We start from the raw sequence: 22,004 nt of genomic DNA, 5'->3' as shown, positions 1-22,004 counted from the left end.
ATGAGCACGGTGGGCGGGGCGCCGGTCCCGGAAGCGGCGGGTGGCAGCGGGGCCATGGCCGGCGGGGCCATGGCGGGCCAGGTCCGCGCTCTGCTCCGCGCCGCCAACGCGCTCCTGCAGCAGCGCCGCTACCGCGCCGCGCTCGCCGTCATCAAGGGCTTCCGCAACGGCGCCGTGTGAGTGCCGGGCCTGGGGTGCGCTGTCTCGGCCCGCACCGGTCTGTGGGGGGGCCGGAGAGGCGATTTTCTGCCTCTCTCAGGTGCACTTGGGTGGGTTTAACTGGTTTTGGTTTCCTTTTGCTACGGTGTGTGTGCTCTCTGGCGGAGCTCCTCCCGGTTTGTTGTGCTGCTGCTGCTGGGTTGGCTTGAAAGTGATATATATTTGTTTAAGTAACATCTTTAGTTCTGTCAGGGTGGTACAAACACAATAATTTCACAGTGTAATGCGAAAGCTCTGAAATATCTGTCCACTCTTGCAGTTATGGAGCCAAAATCCGTGCCCCACATGCCCTGGTGATGACTTTTCTGTTCAAGAGTGGAAGGTACAAACCCTAATTCTGCAATTTTTTTGTGTCACTGCTTTAGAATGTTTTGACTCCAGCTGTCTGTTTTTCATGTTTCCAGCGGGGTTATAAAGAAGAAAGATACGTGAGCCACAGCTGAGCCTGTTCTGTTAGTGAAGCACACACAGATATAACTCCCTGAAGGGAAGTTGTGGCCAGGTGGGGGTTGGTCTCTTCTCCCAGGCACTCAGCAATAGGACAAGGGGGCACGATGGGCTCAAGCTCTGCCAGGGGAAATTGAAGTTGGAGATGAGAGAAAAATTCTTTGCAGAGAGAGTGCTCAGGGATTGGAATGGGCTGCCCAGAGAGGGGGTGGATTCCCCATCCCTGGAGGTTTTTCAGCTGAGCTTGGCCGTGGCACTGAGTGCCATGATCTGGTAAAGGGACTGGAGTTGGACCAAGGGTTGGACTTGATGATCTCGGAGGTCTTTTCCAACTTAATCAATTCTGTGATTCTGTGAATGTGGCACTGAGTGAGAATCAACCATGTCTTGATCCAACCCCACTGTGATCACCAGCCCAGGGCACAGAGTGCCCTGGGCTGGTGATCACAGTGGGGTTGGATCAAGGGTTGGACTTGATGATCTCGGAGGTCTCTTCCAACCCAACCCATTCTGTGATTCTCTGATTGTGGATTCCCCATTCCTGGAGGTTTTTCAACTGAGCTTGGCCGTGGCACTGAGTGCCATGATCTGGGTTGGACTTGATGATCTTGGAGGTCTTTTCCAACCCAATCCATTCTATGATTCTGTATTTAAAGGGGTTCATCTCTCCCAGGATGGCTGATGAGAACCAGTGGGCAGAGGAGGAATTATCAGGTGCCAACTGCAGTGCTCTGCTCCCCACTGAAACCTGGGAGCTGGAGTGTAGCAGTGCACACTGTGCCTCTCCCTGCTTATGCCACAGTTTGCATTTAGGCAAAACTTTACAAAGCAGGGCTGTTTGTTCACAGAATGAGACAAAGGCACAGCCTGCAGTGTGGGTAGGGCTGTGCTGTGGGTGAGTGAGGGGTGAGGGGGTTTCTCCTCTCTCACAGGATGCCCCATGGGATGCCCAAGCTGTCAGTGCAGGTGAGGGCTGTAGTGACCAGGCTGAGGAGTGCAGGGGCCCTGCCTTTCCCCTCCCCTAACTGTCTGTTCCTTCTCTTCAGTTTGAGAGAGAAGCTGAAGTCCATTGCTCAGGCTACGTACGCTCACTCCAGGAACTTGGCCTACTTCGTGTTCACCTACAAGGGGCTCATGGCAGCGCAGTCCCGGCTGCAGGGCAAGAAAATCCCCTTTCATTCCTTCCTGGCAGCCTGCATTGGGGGCTGGCTGGTGTTTGGTGAGAACAATCCCATCAACAGCCAGGTAAATGCACTTGCTGGAAGTTTCTTTGACCAGCAAAAACAACAGGTGTGCCAGGAAGTGGCTGGTGGAGCCTGACTTTGTTTCTGGTTGTTCTGCCCATGTAGCAGTTACTCTTTTACCATATTCTTTGCACAAATTCTGGTTTTGGCTGCTCTGCACTCAAATCCAGAGGTGGTTTTGTGCCTCCATGAACAGTGTGTGCAGTTGGAATGCTGAAAATTGAGGTTTAGCTCTAGAGCTGCACTGAATTCCTAGGAAGGCAATCAGGTGTTCCAAAGCTGTTGGGTTATCCCACCTGTCACCTGAGCAGTGGTCACTGACTGTGCTCCTGGTCTGCCCAGCCCAGGCTTAAACCCTTTACCTTGAGTGTTGGGAGTTATTACTGATGAGTAACAGTTATTGAGCTGCACTGGACTAAACTGGCAATTAAACTGGTTAAACTGACAAAGAGTTGGACTTTGATGAGCCTTGTGAGTCCCTTCCAACTGTGGCAACTAAAAAAGTTAAACTGACAAAAGCTGCTCAAGGGATGTTTGACTTAAAGCTGTTTTTTAACACACAGAGATTCATGAGTGAAACACAGAGATGCAGATTAATCCAAACTGTTCTTGAGCCTGGTTTTAGACTGTGTCCAGACTCCTGAGTTCAGATCTGCTTGGCAGGACTATATATCTATATCGATATAGATATATATATATACACACACACATATATATATTGTTATATAGCCCTGCTGCCCTGCCATTTATATAGATAGACTGTATATATGTATTTAATTCTGTCAGCACTGTCTGAGTTGGCATTAACTGAGCAAAGACAAAAGCTGATGTGTTGCAAAGGTGTGTTGCATTAAGTGTAACTCCTTGGTTGCTAAACTAGAGCAGCAGCAGCAGAGCAGCAGGGCTTTGAGAGCATAGAGAAAGCACAAACACTTGTGGTTTACAGACTGTTGTGTCAACCACAGCCTGTCTGCTTTTAAGTTGGGTAAATTGTTCCCACCCCTCTTGGCTGGGTTATGGCTGTGAGTCTCTGACCTGGCTGGTGTGTGTGCTCAGGTTGTTCACCCGCAGCTCTCTGGGTTCCTCCCCTGCAGATCATCATGTACCTGCTGTCCCGGATCCTGTTCGGCTTGTCCCGGCTGGCAGTGGAGAAGGGCTACATCCCCCAGCCCAGGCAGGACCCCTTCCCTCTGGTGGCTGCCCTGGTGTGGGGGACAGTGCTGTGGCTCTTTGAGTACCACCGGCAGACCCTGCAGCCCTCTCTGCAGTCCTCCATGACCTACCTGTACGAGGACAGCGAGGTGTGGCACGACCTGTCTGACTTCCTCATTTACAACAAAAGGACAGACAGCAAGTAGGTGCTTCACTGCAGAACACCTTTGGATAGGATGAAACCCAATGGAAAAACGTTATTCTGTTGCTCTTGACCTGGGATGTTTTAAATTTACATCTATCAAGCAGAGTTGTCTCTTGTATCCTGGCCAAAATGTTCTGATTAGGCTTTTGGCTCTGTTTAGAGCAAGTAAACACCCCACAGAAATTTCCTGCAGTCTTTTTTTAAAAGCCCTTATTTTCCCTATGATTATGGGTTTGGGGTTTTTTTGGGTATTGTTTTTTAAGAAACTAAATATACTTATGAAGTGACAGCCTGGCAGTAAGTGGAGAGGATGAAAACACGTTTTTGGGCTCATCTGAGTGCTCACAAGACAAGTGTTTTTTCTGTGCTGCTGTGCTTGCTCACCATGCTGTGGTGGGAGTGGTGAAGGGAGTGGGGGGCATCATGAAAGCAGGGACATTATTTTTTGATTGCTGTGGATGATGGAAATCCTGTTTAAACTGTTACAAGGACACGTTACAAGTTGTGTGTGCTCCTTAAGAGAGTTTCTCCCCCAGGGAGACAAGAAAATATTAGAGAATAAAACTGTTAAGGTTGTCTTGTACAAGCCTGGTAAATCAGGCTTGGAAGGACTATTTTTGCTCAGTTTCTCCCATGCACTTGGGCTGAATCTGTGCTTCTGCAAAGTGCACTAATTAATACCCTGTAATTATTGTAAACTTACTTGTGAAGTTTTTAAAAGCTGCTTGAACTAAATCCCAAAATCACTTATGCAACTCGGGCTCCTCTGCAAACAGGCCGGGGCGTGTTCCCACCCTCAGATCTCACACTGAGCACCTCTTGGAACAAGCACTTTCATACTGGGGAAAGGTACACGTGGGTTTCTGTCCAGAATGTGCCCTCCCTGGCAGTGGCAGGTGTTGGCTGTAATCAGACTGGAATGTACCTGCAGTTTGTGCAGGTTTGTGGCTGAGCCAGGTTGAGGCCACAGGTGAATATGTGAGTGAGTCTTAAAAAAACACCCTGCTGAGCCCCAGGGTGGTGCAGCACACACTGGGCTGTAGCAGAAGATTGACTGGATAGCTGAGAAAGCACAAAAACTGGTTTAAAATTAATAAATTCCAACTGTTAATAGTGGTGAGCACTTACACTGCCATATAACACTATACAGTTCTCTCAGTAATTCCTGACACACTGGTTTGATGTGGTGATGTTTCCAAGAGAGTCAGTAAGTTCCCTGTTCCCTTTTGGCTTGGGTGGAACTATTTTGTTTGCTCTCCCTGTGTCCATTTGCTTATTCCTGAGCTGCTCATGTCATTTCACAATTGTGCTGATGCTCTTTTCATCATCTTTTGAACTCTCTTTACCTTCCAGGCTCTGGCAGTTTGTTGTATTCAAAGGTACAACTGAAACAGTACATTGAACTTCAAGTAGCTTCTGAGTAGAAAAAAAATCCCCATTTCTTCTTGAGTAATTTTTTTCTTGTCCTCTGAAACACTTTTGTTACTGTTATTCAGAGTGCAGCTTTATTCTTTATTTTTCCACTTTTCTTTGAGCTCGTGCCATGCAAATCCATGATGTACACGGTGTCCAAAAAACAAGATATTTCTTTGCCATAATAACTGTCTATGGTACCTTTAACTTCTAATTTCACCTGCTGTTACAGTCTGGACTAAATACTTCAATTGCAACATTAATCAGCATTTAACCAGACCCAAGGAAAGCTATAAAAGTCAAGAGTTTGGTTTGTTCCTTTGTGGTTAAATATTTTTCTTGGCATAGATAAGCTTAAGGATTCAAGTACAGAAAAACTACTAAAGCTACAGATTAGGTCTGATTCCTTTATAAACATCTTTATTTGCACCACTGCTGGGTGGCTGAAGCATCACCATTTTCCTGTCAGAAGCCTCAATATTGTTCTAAATAAGAACATTTGTATTCTGCTAATATTGCTGAATTCCTACAAGCTTTAATGGGATTTCAGAAAACCCTTCCATAATCTGACAGCTGTGGCTTGAGAATTTCTCCCTAAAACTATCAGGCTTACAAATCCTTGACTGTGTGTAATTATTGCAGCAAGAGATGGTGCGGGGCTGGTTCTGTGTGTCCATGAGATGTTTTTAGTCTGGTTCATTTGTAGCTGGTATTTCTTACTCTGAGAAAGGCTTGTGATTCCCTTAGAGGTGAAATGATTTTCTTTTGCTAGTAGCTGTACCACTGCATGAAGTTCTGAGGGACAAGAGGCCTGGCCTGTCCTCTGTGCCCAGATGCAGAGTCTCTGTGCTCTCTGGAAGGTAAATCCAAACCAATACCTGGTTTATAGAACCAACTGTGGCATCAGTGACCATGAGCTGTCGTTGGTTCAAAACCCCACCCTTTTTCTCTTGGGAATCTCTTCCCAGTGTCACTTTCCAAGCAAACTGTGCCCGGGCCTCCAGCCATCTGCACTTGTGCCCCAGGAAGCAGCTGCCATCCCTGGAAGCTGCGGCTCATCCCGGGAGCCGTCCCTGCCTGCTCAGCCACGACGGTTGGTTTTCCCGCTGTGTCGGGGGCAGGGCGTTAAGCTGCAAGTCACTGCTTTCCCCAGGGAAGTAATTGGAACAGTTCTTTAATGACATGAGTCCCCAGAGCTGTCCCTGGGACCAGATAGCTGGGGATGAGCCCCTTCTGCTGCCAAGGTGTCGGAACAATGCGGGTGTGTAGTAGGGAAGTGAACTAGAAGTAATTTGTCTGAGTCAGACTTTTGGGATACGTAAGTTACACTCCCTGCCCTCCCCCAGTGCATTGTGTGGGGAATTGAGTCCCCTGTTTGGGTTCCTTTTTTATTAGCATTAAAACCAGAAGAAATAAAGAGACAGTTGGGAAGCCACCTGCGAATCGGCCAAGTGCTTAAGAATCACAAAGAAATGCCATTTTCGACCCCCAGCCCTGATTGGTTTTGAATTTTAAGATAATTGTTTGTCTACAGCAACTTTATTTTCTCCTTTTATTTCTTCCTTGATACCTGACTGATGCTAAGTGTCTGTGAAGAGGAGCAGAGTGTCTCAATCTTAGCTCAGTTCATAAAAAATTACGATTACTGGATAAAATTGAAGCTTAAAATGATCCTTCTTCAGATTTTAAGCCTCTTTTAGAGGCAGTTTTAAAGGTTAATGACTCAAACTGATCAAAAGTTTTCAGCAAGCCTGAGCTTTTCAAGCTGACCGACTATCCTGAGCTATTAATCATTTATTTTATGGAGGAACAAAGCAGGCTCAAGGTTATTTACTGCTGCTGCCATGGCATACCCACTGTGCTTCCCTTCCCTTTGGAGGACACCTCGTGTGCTGGGGCTGCCTCTCAGGATGGCTGGAGAACCCTTTCCGGGACAATTGCATTATTTAACAAAGGTGAGAATTAAATGGGGGCCTGACATTTGGCTTAGCTCAGGTTTTCTGTGCTGTGTTTGATCCTGTCAGTCGAGGGGAGGATATTTCTGAAGGGGAAACCTGTGCTTGTCCAATAAGTGCCACAGAGAAGTGCTTGAGGAGGTGTGGGCCTGTCTGCAGCATAATAACCAGACAAATGTCCCTGTTCAGGAGAGTTATCATAGAATCATGGCATGAGTTGGGTTGGAAGGGACCTTAAATATCTAGTCCACCCCCTGCCATGGGCAGGGACACCTCCCACCAGCCCAGGTTGCTCCAAGCCCTGTCCAACCTGGCCTTGGGCACTTGCAGGGATGGGGCAGCCACAGCTTCTCTGGGCAACCTGTGCCAGGGTGCAGAGGCTTAAGAGCTTTGCTGTCGGTGCTGTGAGGCTTCCTTACCCTGGTAGAGTAGATCAAGCCCTGCTTGAGACCAAGGTGGGTTTGGGTAGAAGTGCAGGGATGATCCCTGCTTGGTGGAACAGACCCAAGCCAGGCATCCATGGGGACTGCAGAGGGTCCCCTGTGCATACGGAGCTCTGCAGCCAGCTGGGAGCTGTCCTGGATAGCTGGAGCTCGTGGAGTCACCAGAACCCTGTGGAGATACCCTCACCAGGAGAAACTGCTGGGATTCCAACTCATTTTCACTGCATCAGCACAAATGTGACCTTTGGATAATACCCCAAGCCATGCACTGCTCCCTATTTGTTAGGTTGTGTTTGTCTTCTTGCCTCATGCCAACCTGAGCAGAATGTGTTTTCTGATGCTGCTTTTGAAATCCAGCAGATAAGAAGGGAGGGAAAATAAGGCATAATGTCTGTGTGCCACTGTTAATATTTAGGGGTGCTAATCTTGAATTTTCAACCTGTGTGTTCCTACCAGATTGTTGGGGACATAACTTTTTTCTTTACTTAGAAGAATTTTCATCTATCTCTGGTGATGAGGAGGGAGAAAAGCAAATTAATAACTCTATAATACAAGTATTATTACCTCTGCTTTTGATATGTATTTTTTGTTCATAATTGCTGTATAATGCAAGCCCTGATTTTCTGATGGTGTAGAATAAAGTTATAACATAAACTCAGGTAACTCATATGACACTGATCAGAATGCCTGTAGGGATATCTCAGTTTTTGGTTTTAAAACATGCAAAAGAGGGGGCAGTGGGTTGTTGATGTAGCTCTGTCCACTATGAATTGATTTCTTGTGCAGATTATATCTGTATAATTGCTCTTTGAATATTACAATACTGTGCTTTATATAAGAATAAAAACAAATGTAGTTTTTTGTCTTTTTTTTTTTTACTGTCATAATTATTAAGCTAAAATATATGATTATTGCATGTCTTTGGTCCTGTATGTAGAGAAGCCAGGCATGAGGTGCATTTTTGGCATCAATTTTGCTCTTGTGTTACCAGCATTGCCCACACGGTCAGATTTAACTCCTGCAGCACTGGCTGGGATAAGGATCCCACCAGCAGGAACAAACTGGAGGGGCTGTCATCCCTTTCCAAATACTCCTTTTGGGGCAGGGGCCTGTGGCAGGACCATCTGCCAGAGCAGGGCATGGGTACCAGGCACTGGGCACGAGCCTGAACCTGCTTTGACCATCAGATAAAATAAGGACATACACAAAGAGGGAAAATAAGGATGTATGATGATGATCTCACTGCCTCTTCCAAGCCAAGAGGTACAGAGGGAATGTTGGTTAGTGGGAATGAAGCAATCCCTGTGTGAGGAGCTCCCCATGGATGGCACAGGCAGATGAGGGAGGTCCTGAGCCCAAGCAGAAGGAGGTCCCTCTGTGAGGGGAGCACTGAGTGTATGTAAGACAAAAGCTCCTGCTTTGTAGCTGCTGGGATACTGGAGCATTCAGCCTGTGCCTGTGAGAGGCCAAATTAACACCTCCAAACTGTTGCAGCCCTACCTTGAAGTGTTTTTTTTTCTTCTTCATGAAGCATCATACTCTGAGCCCCTCTTCTGCTCCAGGTGAAGCTCTGAGTGACCTGTAGGTTTTGCTCTGATTCTTTACCTGCTTTTTGGGTTCACAGTGCCAGTGACCACTGAGCCTGCTGGGAAGTGAACTGGGGCTGGTTTAAGTCACTAAGGCTGAGTAGAAGCTGAAGCACAGAGGGCAACACTGAGGGGTATATTCCCAAATTACTCCTTGGTGACTCCCAGGCTCCCAAGAAACACTTCAGCCTCTCCATTCCTCCCCAGGACCTGAGGGAAGGAAATGGAAGAGCCCTGTGGAATGGGGTGGGTTTTAGCCATGGGTGTGGGAAGTGGGTGTTTGTACTGCTCTACCTCACACAGGCTGGGACAAAATTGTCCTGTTTGGGCATGAAGAGCAGAGGGGGTGGTGAGTGGGCTCCATGGCCCTGTTGCTTCCAGTGAAAGACTCCATGAATTGATATGAACTCTATTAACAAATGCCATCACATGAGAGGAGGGACTAACACAGCTGAACCTGTTGTGCCCAGCATCCAAGAGAGCAGCTGGCCTGATGTCTCAGGAAAAGAACTGCTGGTGTATTCTGTAAACAATGCAAGAGGATAGGCAGTTTCTGGCTCTTGGGACTGGGCTCTGAGAGGAGACACCTAAGCCAGGGATGCTCTCCTGCCACAAGTGAGCTTTAGATAATTTGTGTACCAGAAAATCACTTTGGTTCCTGTAGAACAAAGGCAGTGGCTCAGGTGATGGAGAGTGGAGCAGTAAAGTCAGGAAAGCAGAAGGTGAGGGGCTCTGGGCTTTCCTCAGCTGCCTCTCCCCCCTGCAGTGAGGTCCCCACGTCCTCTTGCAGTGAGAGCTGCAGTCATGGGAACAAATCAAAGCACTGGGAACAGGAGCATTGTCTGGAGACGCTGGGAGAAGTCCCTCTCCATGCAATGTAGGCATTCCATGTGACAGCTCAGCACAGTCTGTGTGGGAACTGCTGAAGGCAGGACCAATTGTGATGATGAGGACAGTAAATGTGCTTCTGGGACACCTACATGCTACACTTCACTGAGCACAGGGGTGTAGGTTTGTACCCTGCCAGCTCCCTCCTGCCTGTTCCCACTGCCAGGTGATTTTTCCAGTGTAGGTGCCAGGTCTGGCTCCACCTGCAGCCCCGGTATGCCCTTCCCTGTCCATGCAGAGACCAGCAGACACCTCCTGACCTGAAGCTACCCCACTGTGCACGGTAGCCAAACCCACCCAAACACAGTGACTGTAGCAGGGTAAATCCTGTTGTGGTACAAAGTGTCCAAACAGCCTTCCTGATCCTTTCCAGGACCAAGTGGGGCCATGGAGACAGGACTTTATCTGTGTGCAACACCCACCAGACAGCTAATCTTGGGAGCACGTCTGCACTCCTTAGCAGGGCTGGGGAGGCTGCAGCTGTGCAGGAGACGGGATTCATCTGCTTTTCCTCATACAAATGCAAGGAAAGCCCCTGCCCGCCCCTCTCCCATCAGCGTTTGCCTTTCATTTGTCTCCACAGCCGCCCTTTTTCGCGCCACTGAAAGCCCTGGAAAAGTTGTGGCGCAGCCAGGCAGCTCCGGGGAGAGGGGGCAGAGCCTGCTCCCCCTGGATAAGCTCCTGCATGAATTAGGGGGGGACCCAGCCTTTGTGAGCAGAGCGGGAGCAGCTGGTGCAGCAGCTGTGTCCCAAACCCTGCAGCATCCCAGGAAGCGCCTGGCTGAGGCTCCCCAGGGATGGGGAAGGCACTGCCAGCCGTGCGCTCCCGCCAGGCTGGTGGGGTTGCCTGTGCCCCCCTCCCCAGATGGAAGAAGCATTAACTGTGTGCAAACATCTGGTCTAACTGTTGCTTATGCATCACAGTAATGATGATATTGCAGTGGAAGGGCTCTGGAGAGCAGGCCCTGGAATATTAGAAGGGCCAAGTGTTAATTAACTGTATTAATTTCCTTTAAGCAAGGCAGCGTTTCTATTTGCTCTGTGCTGATGAAGAAATGAGGCACAGCGAGTTGATGTGATTGGTCACGGACGTGCAATGTGTTCCTGGTGTATTTAAGGATGTGGGATCCATGGAAATCACGGCGCTGCTCTGCACTGGCTGTCCTCGGGGGAATTACAGCCACTGCCAAAGTATCCAGCAGAAAATCCTTTAAAGCCAGAAACCTGTTAGGCCAGCGCAGGGGCACTGCGTGTCAGGATCTGCTCCGCAGCACAGGAGTCGATTCGGTGCTGGGAATGCCTCCTGCATCCCACGCACTGCTGGAAAAAAACACCCCATCTCCTGCATCCCAGGCAGGCCAGGCTTGGCAGTGGGGCCGGGAGCCAGCGTTGGCCCACAGCCCTGCCTGGCAGCAGCGAGGGGCTGGGGGCCACTGTGCCCCACCATGAGGCTCCCTGGGGACACGTGGGGCAGCTTGGGGGGGGGCACAGAGAGGTTAAACCCCAGGCTCGGCTTAGAGGGGCTGGGGGTGTCTGGCTGAGACCCCCACTCCACCCTTGCTCATGATCCTCAACATCTCTGGGCCCTGTGTCTAATCTTAAGTGCTTTTTAAATTGTTTTAATGGCAGGATGTATTTTTCTTCCTTTTTAATTCTGCCTTCTCACGCAGCGGGAGGTTATCGGTATCCTGCACGCGGGAGATACGGGCGGTGGGAGCCGCCTGTGCCCGTCTCTGGGTGGACTCTCATCTCTCCCAGCATATGGGGCCACTCCCGGCTCCGTGGGCCACCCCTCTGCCCCTGCCCCTCCGCGATCGCACGGGCAGGGACCGCTGCCGGCACGGCCAAGTGCGGGCTGTGCTCCCTCCCGACGGGGCTTCTCCTCCGGGCTGCCCTGCAAGGGGTTATCGCCGAGTGCGGGAGGAGCTGCGAGATCGCAGCTGTCGGATGTTTGGAAACAACAGAATGCCGTGAATCATGCGGCAAATGGACGGGGCAGATTGCGGCATCCCAGACCTTCCGTGCGAGCGGGACCCCTGGAGCAGTGTCAGAGCCAGAAGCCTCCAGAGCTCCCGAAAGCCTCGTCGGGGTTGCTTTGAACGAGGGTGATGGGACAACGCTAAACTCATCCCTTGGCGAGCTGCGGTCGCTGTCACCCCCGGGAGAAGGGAACACACACAGGGGCAGCCCCTTTTTGCAGAGCCCAAACCCACCCTGGGTCCCACCAGTGCCACCCGTGGGTGGGGGGAAGCGGCATGAGCCTCGCTCGTGGGTGTGTGCCGTGCCGTGCCGGGCCATCCGGAGCGGGGAGCAGCCGCGCCCGCAGCCGGAAGGCCGTCACCCCGGCGGGGCCGCGACCAGCTCTGCCCGAGGCTTTCCCACGGCTCGGCAAAGCAGGAGCGGCCAGGGCCGGGCGGGAGCGGGGAATCCGCGGGGGGACACAGAGTGGGCACACGGGAGGCACACACGGAGGACACGCGGGGAGGGGCACGGGGTACACACGGGGGGGACACAAGAGGGACACCCGGGGGCGCCACACAAGGGGAGACACAGGAGGGACAGCCGGGAGGGGGAGGGGGCACACAAGGCGGGGACACAAGAGGGACACCCGGGGGCCACACAAAGGGTGGACACAAGAGGGACACCCGGAGGGGAACAAGGGGGGCACACAAGAGGGACACCCGGGGGGGGAACAAGGGGAGCACACAAGAGGGACACCCGGGGGGAAAACAAGGGGGGCACACAAGAGGGACACCCGGGGGGGGAACAAGGGGGGACACAAGAGGGACACCCGGGGGGGGAACAAGGGGGGCGGGGGGCCACAAGAGGGACACCCGCGGGGCCACACGATGGGGGGCATAATGGAGGGACACAAGAGGGACACGGGGGGGCCACACAAGGGGGGGACACCCCGGAGGACACAAGAGGGACACGGGGGGCCACACAAGGGGGGGACACCCTGGAGGACACAAGAGGGACACGGGGGGCCACACAAGGGGGGGACATCCCGGAGGACACAAGAGGGACACGGGGGGCCACACAAGGGGGGACACTCGCACCGCCCGCCGCGCTCCGCACCCACGCGGCGCCCCCGCCGCGTCCCCGGGCCGCGCTCCCATTGGCCGCCGCCCCCGACGCCGCGCCGCCGATTGGCCGCCTGTCAGCGCGGCCTCCCGCCCGCCAATGGCCGCGCGGCACCGCCCGCCGCCCCGCCGGCGGTGACCAATGGGAGCGCGCCCCCGCGCCCCCGCCGCGGCGGGCGCAGCCAATGGGCGGGCGGCGGGGCGGCTCGCGCCGCTTTTCGCGGCAAAAAGGATTTGGCGCGCAAAGGCGCGCGCGGCCGGCGCGCCGAGCGATCCGGCGGCGGGCGCGGAGCGGAGCCGAGCGGAGCCGGAGCTGGAACTGGAGCTGGAGCGGAGCGGCCCCGCGCCCGCCATGGGCCGCGCCTCTGCCCGCACCCTGCCCGCCGCGCCGCCCGCCGCCCCGGCGGCACCGGCTGCCATGTGAGCCATGGCGGCGGCGGGCGGCGCGGCGGGGCTGGCGGCGCTGCTGGGCAGCGCCTCCCCGCACCTCCTCATCGTCTCCGCCGCCGCCTCTGCCGAGGAGCCCGCGAGCGGCGGCCACCCGGATCCCGACCTCCTGCTGTTCGCCACGCCACAGCCCTCCCGCCCCGGCGCCGCGCCCAGACGGCCCGCGCTGGGCCGCCCGCCGGTAACCCCCGCGAGCGGGGTGGGGAGGGGGCGGTAGGCGGGCGGGGACTGGGGGGGCCGGGCTCTGTGCCAGGCCGTGCAGTATTGGGCCGCGTCGAGCCGCCCGTGTACCCATCGGGCCGTGGAGCCGCCCGTGCAGTATAGTCGGGCTGTACACCGAGCTGGGCTATATACCGGGCCGAGCTCTATATCAGGCCGTGCAGTACCGAGCCAGGCTGTATCGAGCCGGGCTGAATAATGGGCCGTGCCGTCCTGCCCCCTGCTCGGCCCCGTGCTGTGCCATATGCCATGCTGTGCTCCGTGCCCTGCTCTGTGCCAGGCCGTGCCATGCTGTACAGCCGGGCCGTGCCACGCAGCACCTGCCGGGCCGGCCCTGCCCCGCTGCCGCTCCGGAAGGCGCAGGCCCGGGCGCTGGGCCGTGCTTTGCCTCCTCCGCCGCGGCCTGTGCCGGCTTTGGGGCACTCCCCGCGGCGTGGCAGGGACAGCCCCCCCATCCTCCTGGTGTGTGTGACAGCCGGGGAGCTGCTCCTGTCAACCCCTTCGTGCCGGGGTCTGGGGCCTCTGTGACCCTGGGGGGTCCCTTGGGTCCCGTTCCATCACCAGCAGGTCTGTGGTGGTCACTGTCTCTCTGATGGCCCCATCCCTTGTAGGTGAAGAGGAAGCTGAACTTAGAGACGGATCACCAGTACATAGCAGAGAGCCTGCCGGTGGTGCGGGGCAAGGCCAGGAACCCCTCTAAAGGTACTGGTTCCTCTCCCCCTGTCCCCACCTTGTCAGCCCAGCCCAGAGCAGGGATCCTGCAGCCCCACTCTGCTCCCACAGGCAGCTTCTCCCTTTGTGTTGGTTTGGAGGGGCTATTATTGGGGCTGACCCATTTCTGTTCTCTGTCCACTGTCCACACCTGTTGCTGTCCCCTGGGCTGGTGGTGTGGTTGTCCTGCCCAGTTGTTGGGCACCACACCTGCTCCATCCCTCCCTAGGGTGTGGGTACAGTGTCCCGGGTGGATCCTCTGCCCCCTGAACCCGCCCCAGCACAACTGAAGTTGGAGCACAGGTGTGGGAGCCTGTGCCAGGTCCTGCAGCATCCTCCTCATGGAGCATTTGGGGAGCTCACCCCATTGCCCTGAGAAAGCACATGGGTTTTGGGATGCCAGACCTAGTCCCTGGTACATGAGCCACCTGCAAGCATGGGGGAAGTTTTGGGACCTCTCAACTCCAGCTCTGGGTTTGCCTTGTGGCTTAAATTACGCTTGTCCTCGGTGGCTGGCAGGGGCAAAGTCTCCTGGAGAGAAATCCCGCTATGAAACCTCCCTGAACCTCACCACCAAGCGCTTCCTGGAGCTCCTGAGCCAGTCACCCGATGGTGTGGTGGATCTCAACTGGGCAGCCGAGGTCCTGAAGGTGCAGAAGAGGCGCATCTACGACATCACCAATGTCCTGGAGGGCATCCAGCTCATCACCAAGAAATCCAAGAACCACATCCAGTGGCTGTATGTCCCTTGGCTGGGTTCATGGGGCTGTGCCTGGCTGTTCCCTGGGGTGGGAGAGCTGTCTGGGCTGGGCTCAGGGTGGAGCAGGGTGTGCTGGGGTGGAGAAGTTCAGCACAGGGTCACCAGAGCATCTGCTCCCAGGTCAAGTGGTGGCTCCCTGGGGGTTAGGGCTGTGCTCAGTGGCAGGTGGCTCCTGAGCAGTGTTGGTATTCCTGCTTTGCCTGCAAGTTCCCCTCAGACTCCCCAAGTCATCCCAAGGAGTGGCAGGGGGACTTCATCCATGCTCAGGGAATGGACTACAGGGCTGTGCCCTCTTGGGAAATCCTTGCAAGGCTGATTCCCTGGGTATGGGGTGGGATGTAGCCTGGCCTGGGTGGGACTGTACAGGGCCAGAGGGAGCTGTGGGGTTTGGCTGCTGATGGACATGGTGCTCCCCAGGGGCAGCCAGGCCACCGTGGGAGCGCCCGGCCGGCACCGGCTGCTGGACAAGGAGCTGCGGGAGCTGCAGGCGGCCGAGCGGCAGCTGGATGACCTCATCCAGATGTGCACAGTGCAGCTGCGCCTGCTCACCGAGGACCCTGCCAACCAGCAATATCCTTTGGCTGTGGGATGGGGCTGTCTGGGGGGGGGGATGTGGTTGAGCCCTGGGGTGAGCCTGGCCTGCTGCAGGCCCTGCAGGAAAGGATCCCCGTGTCTGCTCCTTGACCTGCCCCACCGCGGCCTATGTGACCTGCCAGGACCTGCGCAGCATCGTGGACCCCTCAGAGCAAATGGTGATGGTTATCAAAGCCCCCCCAGAGACCCAGCTGCAGGTCTCAGATCCAGCAGAGGTGAGTTGGGGTCACCCTCTGCTCCCCCCCAACCCCTGAGCACAGCCCAGTGCTCCCTGGGCATCCCTGCACCTCCTTGTCTCACTCCTCTCCCTTTTCCCAGGCTTTCCAGGTCTCTGTGCGAAGCACTCAGGGCCCCATCGATGTCTTCCTCTGCCCCGAGGACAGCTCAGGGGTCTGCAGCCCCGTCAAAAGCCCCTTCAAAGCCCCCACAGAGGACTCTTCTCCCAGATGTTCACAGCCCAGAGCTTCCCCACTCCTGCCTCCTGCCCTGGATGTGAACATGTCACTGCTTCCTGGAGAGCAAGGTGGGGCTGGGCACAGGAGGGAGCTGGGGACAGGGATGTTGGCGTGATGCCATGGTGGCTCTGGCTGTGTTTGTAGCTGTCAGCACCAGCAAACAGCTGTGATCATGCTCAGGCACCCAGCAAGGCAAGGGGGGTTGGGAAGGCAGGTTCTCCATAGCCAAAAACATGCTTTTTGGGGGTTTATTTGGCAAGTTTTCTGAGATTTACATCTGTTTCCCATCCCCACAGAAGCACTGCTGCCAGGGACGAGCACGCTGCCCAGCAGAGGCCCAGCGGAGGAGGTGAGCCTGTCACCTCTGGGCTCCATGGACATCCTCCTGGAGCAGAGCAGGGAGGACTTGGCAGGATTCTTGGCGGATGAATTCATCAACCTGTCGCCGCCACAGGCACAGGACTATCACTTTGGGCTGGAGGAGGGCGAGGGCATCAGTGAGCTCTTCGACTGCAACTTTGAGGACTTGACCCCCTTGGACTTCTGAAGCTCTGCCCAGGTGCTCAGGGGAGCTGCCAGGCGAGGGGGCAGCCCTGGCAGGGCGGGCAGGGCAGGCGGCACCTCCGGCCCCAGCACCCGCCGCTCCTCTCCCGTCCCCTTTTGCAATATTTTCTTCTTATCCTTCCAGCCCCCTCAGCCCAGCAGGGGCTGGTGGAATCCCCAGCTCCAGCCCCACCAAGGGGGTGCCAGGGTGGGGTTCCCATCTCGAGGTACCCCCCCCAAAGGGCCCTGGTCATGGTGGAGCTGCCCAGGGCAGAGCCACTGCCCCCCCAGGAGCCGCATTCCAGAGCTTTAAGCAGTCCTGTGTATAGATTTGATTAATTTATTGTCGTCCCCTGGGGACAGTGTTTAATTTCCGTGGGGGATTTGGGCGGGGCTGTACAGCAGAGTGAGGGTACTGAGAGGGTTTGTTGTGCTGGGAGGGGGTGGTGGAGATGTGGGGTTGCTGGGTCAGGGCTGTCCCCCCTGTGTGGGGAGCTGCCTGTAGCCTGGCTGAGCAAGGGGTATTTATTTATTATTTATGGCATGTGGGAGCTCTCCCTGGATGTAAAGGGGGCAAGAGGGAGCAGGAGGACAGTGCTGGTGGGACACAGAAGGTCCCACCAGGGCCTTGCCAGCACATCCTGGCTTTGCTCATGTCCGAAATGGGGCTGGCAAGGCCACAGCTGTGGCAGTGGCTGCAGGAGAGGGGATGGGGCTGGTGGCCTCGGGACCATGTGCATGTCTCCTTTGGGGACACAGAGGTGTCCCAGGGAATGCATCTCTGCTGGTGAGGACCCAACGCTGTCTCCAGGCTTTTCTTCCCCTCCCTGTGCAGCCATTCAGCCTTTTGGCTCTGTCTCCCCATCCCCAGGCCACTGGGACTGGGAGGGGAGGAGAGAAGGGGTCCTGTGGTCCCCCTGGGCCAGGCTGGAGATGCACTTTCACTTTTACTGCCATTTAACAAGTTTGTGTTCCTCTGAGCTTCATGTTTAATAAAGGTTTCTACTGACTCTGCTCCTTGGCTGTGCTCAGGTGCCTGGGGTGTCAGGGCTGGTGGGGCCCCCAACTGATAAACCAGGTGGTTTGGGGTGATTTTGTGTTGTTTTTTCCTTTTCAAACTTGAAATGCATGACCAGGTATGTCCATGCCTGGGGCTGCAGGAGGTGCTTTGGTCCTCGGGGTTTTTTTCCCCCCCCCTGCAACTCCACACACTCCCATGTGTGGGGTGGGAGCTGGGGCTGATCCTGCCCCTGCCCCTGCTGCAGGTTGTGCTTCAGGGGTATGTGGTGATGGGTCTGGATGGGGACTCCTTTCCCTTTTGGCAGCCCTATCCTCCAGCAGCCTCTGTCCCCACCTGGCTGTTCTGCTCCCCCTCTGCCTTCTCCCTGGTTTTGGGGCAGCATTTGCATGGAGGGGCCCCTGGCTGTAGCACCTGCACCTGGAAAAGTTTGGCAGTGTGAGGCCACTGTGAAACCAGTCTGTGCAGCCACCACACCAGCAGGCTCCCAGTGACTCCCCAGCTTCTCCCATTCACCCCAGCACTTCTTGGTGCTCCCTGAAGGCAACTGCTGGCACCATTTCCTGGCCCCAAAGTTCGAGCTCCATGTCGTTGCTCACGGGAGACACACTGGCTGCCATTGGCAGCCCCAATCCTGAGTGCCCCAATCCTCTCTGCACCACACTTACCCCCAGGAGGGGATGCCTGGAGTTCCCAGGGACCCCCTGGCAGCCTGGAGCAGACTCAGGAGCACCATGGCCACTGCCTGATGTTTGCACACTTGTTCCCCTCCTGCCCGGCCTCCTGCCTGGTTTTGCTTTAAACAGCCTGATAAATATTTCACCCTGACCACATTGTGTAAGCTCACCCTGCTCCTGTGCCAGCAGGTAATGGGAGCTCAGGCTCTCTCAGCTGCCGGTGGGTGCTGGGCAGCACAGAGAGCCCCTCACCACTGCCTGGCCTCCTGCCTGCATCTTTGTGCCTCTATCTCCACACCTGAGCACAGCCCCTGGCTCATTGTGCTGCCACTGCGTTGTTTTTAGAGCCAGACACGTGTGGGTTGTGGTGTGCCAGTGTAGGTGCCATGGCTCAGCTCTGTGCACACTCCCCTTTCCCAGCCCTCCAAAGCTCGGCAGTGGGGCCAGCCACAGCCCTGGCATCCCCAAACCAGTGCCCAGGAGGGACACAGCTTGTCTGGAGTGGACCCTGTGCCCGAGCAGGACGAGCTGTGTTGGCTGTCACTGTCACTATATCAAATGAGGATTTTGCAGACAAACTGGGAGAGCATTCCCACTGCCCTGATCAGCGGGGCTCCTGCCCCTCAGAGCCAGGGCAGGAGGATGGGGTGCCAGGTGAGTGGGCATGGACTCTGACCGCTGCCTGCTGTTTCCTTCATTACAAGGTCAGTGTTTGTCACCTGAGGTGGCAGGTGCTGGAGGGTTTATGATTCACCGTGGGGTGCCCAGCTCAGCCATATGCCAACACCTCCTCATCCATCGCTCCTTCTCTTCCCTGTTTAGTTCCGTTGTGGTGGAAGGTAATGGTAGTCTGAAATGCTGCCCAAAGGGGAGAGACACTGGCAGAGGGAATGGCTTTCATGGGAGCCAGCAGGCTCAGGGATAGAGGAGAGAGGACTCACACCAACATCTGAGCTCCAAGGGCTGTTCCTGTGGCCTTTCAAACCCCTGTAGCAGCACAGCTTTTCCCTTTTCCCCTGAGCAAAGGCAAACCTCATGACATTCCCCATTGCAATCCCTTCACAGGGATGCTGTGCTCTTGGGACTCCTGGTCCCCATGGGAGCAGCCCCCAGCAGGAACGAGACTGCAGCCCATCTCTGGGGGATGCATTGGCAGCTCCACGTGAGCCACAGCACCGTAAAAATAACCGCTCTGCCTCCTAGGGATGATTCATGATGCAGCTGAAGGGCTTCCCTCCCGGTATTTCGGATCACCGGAGAAGGAGCTGATGATAGCTGGTTTGGAAAAGCACATGGCAGCTTTGGGAAGCAGCCCCAGGCACTGCCTGGTTTTATTTATCTTCTCCACAGATGCTTTTCTTTGTCAGGCAAAGCCAACACGGTCCAGGAGATGAGAACCCTGCACACATCCTGCGTGCTCCATGGGGCTCTCAGCTCCTGTTGGCTCCCACCTCCCATTCCCAGGCAGAGTAACCTCACAGGGATGGTGTCCATCCAGCCCTGGGGTGCCCAGTGCTGTCCAGCTCCATCAGCACCAGCAAACGCTGTGCAGGATGTGGCCATGGTGCTGATCCCAGGCAGGATCTCCTGTGGGGTCTCCCATCTCTGTGCTGTGGGGTTTGGACTTGGGGGAGTCAGGAGAGCCCCACAGGGGGATGAACTCTGGGACAGGCGGGCAGTGGCTGGGGAGCAGCACTAGGTGCCCCCATAAGGGGTTTATACCTTTAATCTAACCCTCCTTGGAGGGTCCAGGCAGGCTTTGGGATCTCTCTAGGAAGGGCTGTCCTGCCCCTGCCAGAGCTGCTACTGCCTGGCCCACCTCTGCATCCCACCCTAAACTTCAGTATTTCCACTTTGGAACATCTCCCATGTTTCTTCCATGGGAAGGTAATGCTGGTAAGTGGGTGCTTCCATTAATTCCAGTTTGTTGTGGCCCTGGGAAGCAGAGCAGAGCCTTGGTGTCCCCATGTCACCCGTCCCTGCCATGGCTTTTGGGATGCTCTGGAAACACCTGTGGAAGGAGCTGGGGGCACCTGCCGCCTCCTGCCACTGGCAGTTTTGCCCTGGGCTTCCTTTCCCTCACTACCCAGTGCTCCTTCCCACACAGCAACTCATGCTAACCCTGAGGTATCCCAATGGGGACAGAGCATGGATTTTAACAAATGGGAGTGCGGGAAGGCCCCTCCCAAGCTTTGCTTTGATCCACAGCAAGGCTCTGCCATTGTACGAGCCTTCCTGCACTCCCTGGTGAGTTGATCCCTGTCCTTGCTGCATTCCCTGTTTTCTTCCTGCTTCCATTTCAGTTGGATTTGATGACCACACTCAACAGCTCCAGTGTTTGGACCTCCTTCTGCCTCCCTGAGGCCAGGGACAGCCCTGTGCTGTGCGTGGTGAGCACACGTGCCCTCGGAGTCCTTGGATACTCCTGTCAGGTCCCAGGTGCGCTTTTTCCACCTCTGTTCCCTTGCACACACCTGGAACAGCTGGGAGATGGTAAAAATAGCTGTGGCGTGTCCTACAACTGCTCCAGGCTCAGATTGGAGCCCTTTATCCCTGAGGGAGGAGCAGAAGAGCAAACTCCATGTGCCGCAGCTCAGTCACGTTGGGATAGGGAAGCATCTTGGATTTGAGACCTGAGTTAAGCAGAGCTGAGCTCAGCAAATGGGATGTCATTGAGACCTCCATGTGAAAGCAGAGGTGGTGCTCATGAAGGCAAAGCTTGCCTGGGATTTTTCATCCAAAAAACCTTGGTTCATGTCCCTTTCTCTGTAAATAACACCCTGGCATACTCTGAGAGGGACAGAGAGCAGCCCACCACTCCAAGGAATCACCACATCCTGTGTACCCTGGGAGCGTGTGAGGCTCTGCACAGTCATGGCTCTGTCTAGTTTATTTATCTAATATCTGTTTCTTGTTTGGGAAAACTCCTGGGATATGGACTTGGATGTCTGTCTCATTCCTCTCTGCATGCACAGACCTTTTCAGTGTTGGGCAGGGATGGAAGCAGCTCCTGCTTCCTTGTGCACCCCCTCCTCAGCAGTCAGTGTGCCACACTGGAGGGAAGCAGCACGAAGCAAAGCCTGCCTGGCACTGTGGACAGGGAGGGAGGTCATTTGGAATGCCCTTGGGTGGCAGGGGACCACCCCAGAGCCACTGGGACCACCCCAGGGCCACTATGACCCCCGTGGGACCACCCATGGGGCCAACCCAGGGCTACCTGGGGAAATCAGGACTTTCCCAGGGCTGACGGTGTCCACACTGGGACAACCTGTAGTCAAATTGGGACCAGCTGGGGCAATCAGGGCTGTCCTGAGGCCAACAGTGACCACACTTAGACCACTAGAGGCCAACCTGGGACCAACTGGGGCTATGCTGGGACAATCTGAGATATGCTAGGGCCAACCATGACCACTCTATGACCACCCATGATCAAACGGGGGCAGCCTCAGGGCCAACTGGGACAACCATGGCTACCCCAAGGCCCATAGCAACCACACTGGGACCACCCAGGGCCAAACCAGGATAAACTGGGGCACCCAGGGCTACTGTGGGGCCAAGGGTGACAACACTGAGACCACCAGTGGCCACTCTGGGACCAGTTGGGTCTATGCTGGGTCAACCAGGGCTATTTTGTGACCACACTGGGACCACCAGTAGCTACACACTGTGGGGATCCGCAGCAGCAACCAGGGCTGCTGTGGGGCCAACAGCGAGCACACTGGGACAACCCGTGGCCATAGTGGGACCAACTGGGATACCCGGGGATGGTCACACAACCCACAGGTGTGACTACAGTGGGCTATACTGGAGCCAGCTGGAGGCACAACTGGGTCCAACTGGGAGCCCCCGCGTCAGTCCCGCAGCGATGGGGACCAGGACCCATCCGCAGTGGTGGGTCTTGATGCCAATCACGGGCCGAGACCAATCGGATCGCGGCGAGGGTGG

The 22,004-nt window shown here is 55.3% G+C and overlaps 2 protein-coding genes across 2 annotated transcripts; both read left to right on the top strand.

Moving 5' to 3' along the window:
- On the top strand, nucleotides 1-7,947 carry PXMP4 (peroxisomal membrane protein 4). Its single transcript, XM_071572590.1, has 4 exons — nucleotides 1-176; nucleotides 479-541; nucleotides 1,713-1,911; nucleotides 3,005-7,947. The coding sequence occupies exons 1-4, from the start codon at nucleotides 1-3 to the stop codon at nucleotides 3,266-3,268; spliced, it is 702 nt and encodes a 233-aa protein (XP_071428691.1). The 3' UTR covers nucleotides 3,269-7,947.
- A 4,923-nt stretch (nucleotides 7,948-12,870) lies between these two features.
- On the top strand, nucleotides 12,871-17,378 carry E2F1 (E2F transcription factor 1). Its single transcript, XM_071572589.1, has 7 exons — nucleotides 12,871-13,263; nucleotides 13,913-14,003; nucleotides 14,532-14,751; nucleotides 15,190-15,342; nucleotides 15,467-15,581; nucleotides 15,685-15,889; nucleotides 16,118-17,378. The coding sequence occupies exons 1-7, from the start codon at nucleotides 13,063-13,065 to the stop codon at nucleotides 16,366-16,368; spliced, it is 1,236 nt and encodes a 411-aa protein (XP_071428690.1). The 5' UTR covers nucleotides 12,871-13,062; the 3' UTR covers nucleotides 16,369-17,378.
- The last annotated feature ends 4,626 nt before the right edge of the window (nucleotides 17,379-22,004 follow it).

Source organism: Pithys albifrons, chromosome 18 (genome assembly GCF_047495875.1).
Source record: "Pithys albifrons albifrons isolate INPA30051 chromosome 18, PitAlb_v1, whole genome shotgun sequence".
Taxonomy (NCBI): Eukaryota; Metazoa; Chordata; class Aves; order Passeriformes; family Thamnophilidae; genus Pithys; species Pithys albifrons.
The sequence above is the reverse complement of the archived record's forward strand: the minus strand, read 5'-3'. Positions and strand labels throughout refer to the sequence as shown.